This window comes from Gigantopelta aegis, chromosome 14, assembly GCF_016097555.1.
Source record: "Gigantopelta aegis isolate Gae_Host chromosome 14, Gae_host_genome, whole genome shotgun sequence".
Classification (NCBI taxonomy): Eukaryota; Metazoa; Mollusca; class Gastropoda; order Neomphalida; family Peltospiridae; genus Gigantopelta; species Gigantopelta aegis.
In genome coordinates, this window is record NC_054712.1 from 46,063,233 (window position 1) to 46,073,464 (window position 10,232).

The window sequence follows — 10,232 nt, forward strand, 5'->3', positions numbered from 1 at the left end:
AACTAGCTAATGACGTCGGATACATTTTTGTTCAGGCCGAATGAGAAATTCCATTCGGCAGAGCCTCGCGGAATTTCCCATTCTTACCTTCACAGGATAAAGCCGATATCCGACCTCATTAACTACTTATTCTTTATATAGGTTGCATAGTACCAAAGAAAAGAGTTCCGTGTCAAAGTTCGAGGTGCACTGTGAAATATTTACGGAGTAAAAACAGCGGTGGGTGTGATTGGTAGTAATATGTGACATTGATTATTTGTGCAAATACTATAATCCATTGACAATAAATAAATACAATTTTATTTGTTATACAGTTGTTATGCTGTATATACCAGATGTTGAAACTAATGCGGGGTACCCCAAAAATGGAACTGCAATTTTCAGTAAACATTAATTAAATCTCTTAAACGGTATGTGACCCCCCCCCCCCCCCCCCCCCCACCCATTTTCTTGCAGGTAGATTTGATGTGAAGTGCCACACTTTTTATTGCTGTACTTCCTGGGTGTGTTGATACGCTGCTTATATCAGTTTTATTAGTAAATGTTAAAATTATCGGCAGTAGGAATTGATTTGGTTTATTAGAACCTATAAGCACCAGGCTAGGGTTATGAAGTCCAGGGACTCCTAATGGCATTCAAAACGTTTTATGGTAAACATTCAGAGGCTATATCTACTAAATACGATGCATCACAGTCCAAATGGTGGCTGGTGCTATTCCATATTTTGAACTTGTGCAAACGTTAAATAATGTTTTGTGTGAAACTCTTGCAAATTTTTTCATCGTTTTAGATGAAGTAACAGTACAGCTGTGGTAGCAGTACTCATGATGGGTGCCACCGGTGGGGCAGGATATGCTCTCCTCTTGTGAACACCTGATATCATCACTGTTATAACAGTGATTCATGAGTACATGTAATCACGGCTATATATTTCCGATGAGCTCTGTCCTGTGCTTATGGTAAAGCGCTTACCTAATGCACGATCGGTCTAGGATCAAAATGCACCACAACTGGCATATCAAATTAAAATGTTATGTTAGTAAGACTTATGTTTAATAAGAGAGATATTCAAACTATTCATGTGTGGCTTTAAAACTTAACACTATATGTTTTATACATGGCATTATCAGAGGCGGATCTGGGTGGGGGAGGGGGGGGGGCAGGGACCCGCCCCCTAAATTTTGCGATAGTTATAATTTTATTATATATTAATTTTCAATTTTGTTTACGATCCCCGTCCAAACATCCCCCAAAGTTCCCTTGGCATTCCACCTCTTGTCACTGGGCCCCCCTAAATGGATTTTCTGGATCCGCCACTGATTATTTAGTATATAGTATATTGCAGTATATCGGTTCCCTGTTGACCCAGACGGAATTCAGTGGATGACATGTTCGAATATGTTAAATTGTAATGGTGGATGTGATGATTTCAGTATTGGGACACGGACCTAGAAAGGGTGGCTCAAAACTGGGCCAATCAGTGCACGTGGGGATACAACGAACAGAGAACCATTCAGCAGACGGTTTACAACAGCGTAGGAGAAAGCCTCTTCTACTCAACAGGTTAGATATAACACTAGCGGCGTCGCATTTGAACGATAAACTAGTTTGTGTGACTAAATTCGTAAATCCTGACTCCAAATGGGTTAGTTATAACACTCATATCATCGAATCTGGACGATAAACCAGTTTGTGTGACTGATTCAGTAAATCGTGACAAACTGAGCCCAAAACAAATTGATGGCAAGCACTCATGAATTGTTGTTATAACTGTGACGATACCAGGTGTTCAGGAAGAGGGAAAAAACATATCCTGCCCTGCTAGTGGCGCACTGCGTTATGGCCACATCTTAAAGTTGCCAAAATCCTTTTTTCCCCCAACTAAACGATAACAAATAAACGCAAACACAAGACCTGTCTCTGTCTTGTCTGTCTGTTTCTTCTCCCCCTCTCTCTCTTCCTCTCTCTCCCCTCGCCCTCCCCCTCTCTCCCCCCTTCTCTCTCCCCTCTCTCACTGCCTTTATCTCTCTTTCTGTCTTTGTCTGTCAGCCTCTCACTCTTCTTTCATTCTTTCTGTCTCTGTTCCTTCTCCCCCCTTCTCTCTCCCCTACTCTCTCTCCCCTCTCTCCCCCCTCGCTGTCTTTATCCCACTCAGTTGTCTCTTTTTCATTATTTCTGTCTCTCTCTCTCTCTGTCTGTTTCTGTCTTTCTTTCTTTGTCTCTTTCTCCCAAGGTTGCCTTGTCCCAGGCTTCAAGTTATTAAAGTTATTCAAGTTATACTAAAGTGCGTCGTTAAATAAAACATTTCCTTCCTTCAAGTTATATTAAAGATGCATCTTTGTGTACCGTTTAGTGCATGTCTTGTTATTTTACACCTATAGGTACAATACGTGGACAAACGAAGACTATGTTAGCGTTTTGGTTTAGTGAGATCGTAGACTACACTTATTCCAACAACTCGTGCAAACCCCGCAGATCATGCGGCCACTACAAGCAGGTAACTATAATTACATTAATCATTAAATGTACGTCCTCATGTCCCACGAGTTTTGGCCAAATAGTCTTCACAATATAAATGTGAGAGAGAGAGAGAGAGAGAGAGAGAGAGAGAGAGAGAGAGAGAGAGAGAGAGAGAGAGAGAGAGAGAGAGAGAGAGAGAGAGAGAGAGAGAGAGAGAGAGAGAGATATATATATATATATATATATATATAGAGAGAGAGAGAGAGAGAGAGAGAGAGAGATAGAGAGAGATTCTACCGAATACAATGGATCTCCGACGCTAGGCGTTAGGAGACTTAATAAAAATTACCATAACAACGACGACAACAACAACAACAACAACAATAATAATTAAACAACAACAACAACAACAACAATAATAATTAAACAACAACAGTATCTCATGTAATATATGAAGTAGGTTTAAATAGACGAGCCAATATATGAAGTAGATTTATTCAGATACTCTAATAGTGGTAACCTCACCGTGGTGCAGGGGTGTAACATTCTCTTTGAGAATGGCCAATACAGCACACATTGAAGTTTAAGAGTAAAAGTCAGTATCTCTCTGTGATATTTGTATTTGTATTTTGCACAGTTCTTTACACTGTTTTTATTTATATCTAGAATTTTTCTGTTGATGTTGATCATCACCTTATTTGTTTCCATTACCATAGTTTGACACCCAATAGCCGATGTATTTTTCGTGCTGGGGTGTCGTTAAACATTCATTCATTCATTCATTCATTCATTCATTGCATTGAATTGTTAATGTTTTTTTAAAATAACGTAATGTATGAATTAGGTCTTTATATAAAGTAATATGATATATAGAGTACTAGGGATATTTGAATAAGTTTTATATTGTTTATTTGGATAAGCTAATTTGTACACATATTTGCATAATGTATTATTCAAGTAGGTTTATTTGAATATGTCATGGTAATGTATGAAGTTGGTTTATTTTAATACGGTAATATGTGAAGTAGGTTTATTTGAATATTGTTAACTATGAAGTAGGTTTATTTGAGTAAGAGAATATATAAAGTAGTGTTATTTAGATGAGACTATAACATTATTTTAATAAGGCAATAACACTATAGAAAGTGGGTTTATCTGAATATGTTCAACTGTGAAGTAGGGTATTATATGATGTGTGTATGTATGTATATATATATATATATATGTATGTATGTATGTACGTATGTATGTATAATAAAATAATGCATGCTGATTGATGTTTGTGTTATGTGTGATGCATTATATAAAGTATATTTAATTTAATAAGTTAATGTACGAAATAGACTGATGTTTGAGTTATATATGATGTAACATATGAAGTATATTTAATTTGAAAAGGCAATGTATGAAATAAGTTGATGTTTGGATTATGTATAATGGTTTATATGAAGTATATTAAATAAGGTAATGTATGATGCATTATATGAAGTATAATTATTTTAATAAGGTAATACATGACCGTAAGACATAACTCAATAATGAAATTTGTCCAGGTTCGTCAGAGTTAGAAACATTTTACGTGTAACGTGTATTGCAATAGACGTACTCTCAGAATGCTTGTTTAAATTAGGTAATACGTGAAGTAGATTTATTTAAATTAGGTAATACGTGACGTAGATTTATATTTAAATAGGTAATACGTGAAGAAGATTTATTTAAATTAGGTAATGCGTGAAGTAGGTTTATTTAAATTAAGTAATACGTGAAGTAGGTTTATTTAAATGAGGTAATACGTGAAGTAGGTTTATTTAAATCAAGTAATACGTGAAGTAGGTTTATTTAAATTAGGTAATACGTGAAGCTGGATGATGGTTGTGTTGTGATATTTTCAGATTGTGTGGCACAACACGACGGCTGTTGGTTGTGGTTTCAAGTTCTGTCCTCAGGCTAAAAACATCCGGACAAAGTCGATCTATATTGTCGTCTGCAACTACGGTCCGGAGTACGTAGACGTTTTTAATGATACTTTTCCTCACAGCCTGACTGACCAACGGACTGACTGACCAGCCGTAGCTGACTTTGGATAACTAATTGGTATTGACTAGCTGGTTGACTGACCGGCACGCCGACTGACTGGCTGACTGGTTGGCTGACTGACTGGCTGACTGGTTGGCGGACTAAAGCTATGGCCCACAGAGCCTACGTTGGTATACGATGGGCTACGATGGCCTAAACCTACGATGGCCCGCGATGGTAGACAATAAAATATTATGCTATTGCAATCATACGACGACGCACGTCATCGTATGACCATCGTACGATGACGTGCGTCGTCGTATGATGTATGACATCCTACGACGTCGCACGAGCATCCCGCGATAGGCCCACGATTGTCTCACGTGGTCGTACGATGATCTACGACATCGTACGACGGCCTACGACGTCCTGCGTCATCACAGTATGGTATATAATTAAGTTAAATTCCACTTTTAGTTCAGTACACAACTATTTGAAGATGGCAAAAGGTAGCAAGACCAAGAGCAAGGGCAAGGACAAGGGCAAGGGGAGTCAGCCAGCACCTGTTGTGGAGGGATGGCTGGTGTTTATATACTCCCAAAGTAGCTACTCCCAAAGTGGCTACGAGGACCCAGGATGGTCCTGCGTCCTCGCAGGATCGTCGTACGATTTCCAACGATGCCGTACGATATCGTACGTGTCAGGTATTTACCTGTGGACAAGTGAAAGTTATCTACGTGGTCATACGATAGTCTACAACATCGTCCGACGGCCGTACGTCGGTCGTACGACGGTCTTACGATGGTCTACGACGTTGACCATCGTAGACCATCTTTTGAACATTTCAAAAGATGAGTTTCCAACCTACGATGGCTCTCGGAGGCCACAAAATCGTACGTCGACGCAGGATGGGCTCCACGATGCTCTACGATGTTCCATGATGCTACCATCGTAGCCCATCGTATACCAACGCAGGCTCTGTGGGACCATAGCTTAACTCACTGGCTGGCTGGCCGGCTGACTGACTCACTGACTGATGACTGGCTAGCTGACTGACTTACTAGCTGACTGGCTGGCTGACTGATTGACTGACTAGCTGATTGACTGATGACTGGCTGGCTGGCTGGCTGGCTGGCTTGCTGACCGACTGATGGACTGACTGACTGATTATCTAACCAGCTGACTAACTGGCTGTCTAGCTGACTGACTGGCTGACTGACTAGCTGACCGACTGACTGACTGACTTACTAACTAATTAGCTTACTGACTGACTGACTGACTAATCAGCTGACTGACTGGCTGACTAGCTGTCTGACTGACTTAGTGATTTACTGGTTGGCTAGCTGACCGACTAACTTATGAATGGATGAACGGATGGGATGCAGACAGTGAAGCAGGCATTCAGGCTGGCTGGTTTTTCATCATTTGTGTGTGCCTGTGTTCATCTCTCTCTCTCTCTCTCTCTCTCTCTCTCTCTCTCTCTCTCTCTCTCTCTCTCTCTCTATCTGTGTGTGTGTGTGTGTGTTCGTGCGTGCGTGTGTGCATGTATATGTGTGTGTGTCTGTGTGTATATGTGTGTGTGTCTGTGTGTATATGTATGTGTGTATGAGTGCGTGTGTTTGTGTGTGTTTTTGTATTTGTGTGTGTCAGTCTGAATATACTTGTGATATTGAGACTAGTCAATGTTGCATCGGCATGAGATGTCGAGCAGTTTGAATACTTGGGGAAATATTAAAACTATTGTTTTTACAGGGGAAACCTCCGAGAACAGATACCCTACACAAACGGGACACGGTGCTCAGAGTGTCCTACCGGCGGAAAAAACTGCGACGATGGCCTGTGTAAGTATAGGTAGAACACGTGTGTAATAAGTGGATATTATATATATATTTGTAGTAAGTATATGTAGTAAGAATATATAGTACACATGTGTAATATGTATCTCTAGTACACTTCTGTAATAAGTATACATTATAAACTCGTGTAGTAAGTATATGTAGTACACACGTGTAGTAAATATGTGTAATACACGATTGTAATAAATATATATAATATTATATACACATGTGTATTAAGTATATTTAGTATACGTGTGTAATTAGTATGCATTATATAAACGTGTGTACTAAATATATGTAGCACACGTATGTAGTGAATACATGTATATATAGTACACCTGTTATAAGTATATCTTATAGTATACGCATGTGTGATACACGCATATATTCTAGATAGTATATTCTATATAGTACACATATGTGTTGTAAGTATATATTATTATAGGCATCTGCCTCCCTCCCCTATTGACCGGCCTCGGTGGCGTCGTGGTTAGGCCATCGGTCTACAGGCTAGTAGGTACTGGGTTCGGATCCCAGTCGAGGCATGGGATTTTTAATCCAGATACCGACTCCAAATCCTGAGTGAGTGCTCCACAACGCTCAATGGGTAGGTGTAAACCACTTGCACCGACCAGTGATCCATAACTGGTTCAACAAAGGCCATGGTTTGTGCTATCCTGCCTGTGGGAAGCACAAATAAAAGATCTGCTGTCGTAAAAAAGTAGCCTATGTGGCGACAGCGGGTTTCCTCTAAAAAAAACCAGTGTCAGAATGACCATATGTTTGACGTCCAATAGCCGATGATAAGATCAAAAATCAATGTGCTCTAGTGGTGTCGTTAAATAAAACAAATTTTACTTCTTTTTTTATACCATAGAATACATTATGGCGTCACATTATATAATGCCCATAACGCATACGATATACAGTAAACGTGCTGATATGGCCTGATACTTATAAAACTTCTAGACTCGAGACTCTAATGGAGTCTGAGACGTGAACGTCATGGCAACGCCATACAAATTGTAAACGTGTGACGTCATTACCGATTGAGTCTGGGCTCTAAAAGTTTTATAAGCACGGGCCATGAAGTATGCTGTTTTTATTATACGTATTATAAAGTAAATCATCCATACTTTCGTACGATTATCTTGCCGGATGTGATTAACGTGTTTTAGATTACGCACATGTTATTGTGACTGTCCTGAGTTAGCGGTCATTGTAAGATGTTTCTGTCTTTGATGACTAAATTACATATTCATTACGTTTTCTTGTTTAGAATATCGGTTTTTGTATATTCAATGTATTTGCGGTCGTGTGCTAATGTCTATAGGATTACTACAAACATTAGAACCGCATTGTTATATATAGATAGTGTTATTCTATTTTCATTTTACTTCGTAATATAGTGTATATATATTTGTTTTCGTAGGTTAGAAACTATTGGATGGTAAAATAGACAACAGCTTGTACAAACATTAGGGCGACAACCTTGTTTATACAGATAGTGATATTCTAACCAGGAAATATCTCTAATATGTAATTTTAGTCAACACAAATGATCTGTTTGTCTTAAACATGGTACATGTAATAATGCCAGGATACTCCCTTTACCAATTTCTCTTTTGTCATCAGGTTACGCACACTGTGGCAGTAAAACGTGTCAAAATGGCGGGAATATCCTTACTGATGTCTGCATGTGTAACTGCAGTGGTACAGGTTACAAAGGGGACACGTGCGAAATTAGCAACATCCCCAACACTAACAGAAGTGTCCATATTTTACAAAATATGTATCTGATGATAATCATTACACTAGGTTTTGTGTTCTGGTCACATTTCTGATAATTTGTGGAGGCAGAGAACACTGTCCCTAAATATATTTCAAATGCCTTTTTTATTGCTGGCTTTAAAAACGTTTAATTGGGGTGCCTTTTTCCTGAGTTGGTCTATGTGCGATTTCTCCCTTAGTACCTCTATTATTTTTTCTGGATCCGCGATTAATGACGATTTTATGGCAACCAGAATTTATTCATTGATGCATTACAACATCAAAGATCCGCGATTAATGACGATTTTATGGCAACCAGGATTTATTCAATGATGCATTACAACATTAAAGATCCGCGATTAATGACAATTTTATGGCAACCAGGATTTATTCAATGATGCATTACAATATCAAAGATCCGCGATTAATGACGATTTTATGGCAACCAGAATTTATCAGTGATGCATTACAACATCAAATAGCTCCAGAAAAACTCCCGAATGTTAATGTTTCTAAATGTCTGCTCTGTTTTAGAATTCGTTCATATATGTAAATTGTTTTAGAAATAGATTCAGTGCAGTACTTATACTAATGTATATGTTAGCGTTCCGGGCAGTAAATGTGCGGGGGGGGGGGGGGGGGGGGGGGAGTTGGTGTGGGCACTATCATTGCGGTGGTCCAGGGAATGGACTCCGCCGAGAAAATTTTGACTTCCAGGGTGTCTGTTTCTCTCTCTCTCTCTCTCTCTCTCTCTCTCTCTCTCTCTCTCTCTCTCTCTCTCTCTCTCTCTCTCTCTCTCTCTCTCTCTCTCTCTCTCTCTCTCTCTCTCTCTCTCTCTCCGCGGCCCAAGCCAGGCATAAACTATACCAACTGCAACATAAATTCGCTGCAGCATAAATACAGTATTCCATTTATTAGTTCAGTTAGCACTCATATCGAACATAATAATTATTACATTATTTTTTTGTTTTTACCTTTGGAATATTTCATTCATTTGTCTATGTTATTTTCTTTTGTGTTAAATATATCTTTTATGTGCTTTCATTGTTGTTTGTTATTCTTAAAATAATTATTTTCTGTGAATATTCGTATGAATAATATGACTCGTCCCACCCCTCACCCATAAACCTGCTCGCCACTCTAAACCCGCCGCCTACAAAAATTCGTGCACACTGAAAGTAAACACTGCATTGCCCCGGATATTGTATTTGATCGAATTTGATGCCCGGTCGGTCTTGGATCGATCCCCGTCGGTGAGTCCATTGGGCCATTTCTCCCTCCAACCAGAGCACCACGACTGGTATGTGTTATCCTGTCTGTGGGAAGGTGCATATTATAGATCCTTTGCTACTAATTGAAAAGAGTAGCCCGTGAAGTGGCGACAGCGGGTTTCCTCTCTCAATATATGTGTGGTCCTTAACCATATGTCTGACGCCATATAACCGTAAATAAAATGTGTTGAGTGCGTCGTTAAATAAAACATTTCCTGATCGAATTTATGCTCAAGAATCAATTAAGGCATCGCCACACGAGAATAGCCGGTTGTGACAAAACACATATAAATTTGTTATCGGCTATTCTCATACACGGCATTCCTATCGTGTAGCGTCGACTTTAGTGTATTTATTTATATATTAATCCTTATTTTTGTACTTATATCCAATTAAGGTTCAAACATGCTGTCCTGGGTACACACACCTCAGCTATCTGGGCTGTCTGTCCAAGACCGTGGGTTAGTGGTTTATGAATAAATTTAAAAAAGTAGTTTGTGCCTCCTCCTACCCCCCCCCCCCCCCCCCAACACACCGCAGACTGTGCCCCCTCCACTAGAGAGTGTACCTCCCCACCAGATTATGGGCCTGTGTTCGGATCCTGGCTTGAGTTTCTTTTGTGTTTAGATAGTTTGTTAGTATCACAAGATTGATTCTTTTTTTTCATCAGTAATATCAAATGTAGTCTCCTTTTCTCTCGTCTTCTGTGTCTTCTCGCTTAAACCCTGGACCAACTATTCAAATACAATACGACTTATGCATGTAGCAAGAGTACGAATACTTTTGCATATGTTTGTTTGTTTGTTTGTGTTTGTGTTTGTTGTGTGTGTTTGTGTGTGTGTGTGTGTGTGTGTGTGTGTGTGTGAGAGAGAGAGAG

At 39.4% G+C, this 10,232-nt stretch overlaps 1 protein-coding gene across 1 annotated transcript in view; it reads left to right on the forward strand.

Annotated features, from left to right (window-relative positions):
- Nucleotides 1–9,126, forward strand: part of LOC121389371 (cysteine-rich secretory protein 3-like) — an 11,733-nt gene extending 2,607 nt beyond the window's left edge. Inside the window, exons 2-6 of the mRNA XM_041520967.1 lie at nt 1,434–1,563; nt 2,382–2,497; nt 4,353–4,462; nt 6,229–6,317; nt 7,950–9,126. Coding sequence (XP_041376901.1) covers nt 1,434–1,563; nt 2,382–2,497; nt 4,353–4,462; nt 6,229–6,317; nt 7,950–8,158 — 654 coding nt within the window. The 3' untranslated portion in view covers nt 8,159–9,126. The remainder of the gene's footprint in view (nt 1–1,433; nt 1,564–2,381; nt 2,498–4,352; nt 4,463–6,228; nt 6,318–7,949) is intronic.
- Nucleotides 9,127–10,232: the final 1,106 nt, after the last annotated feature.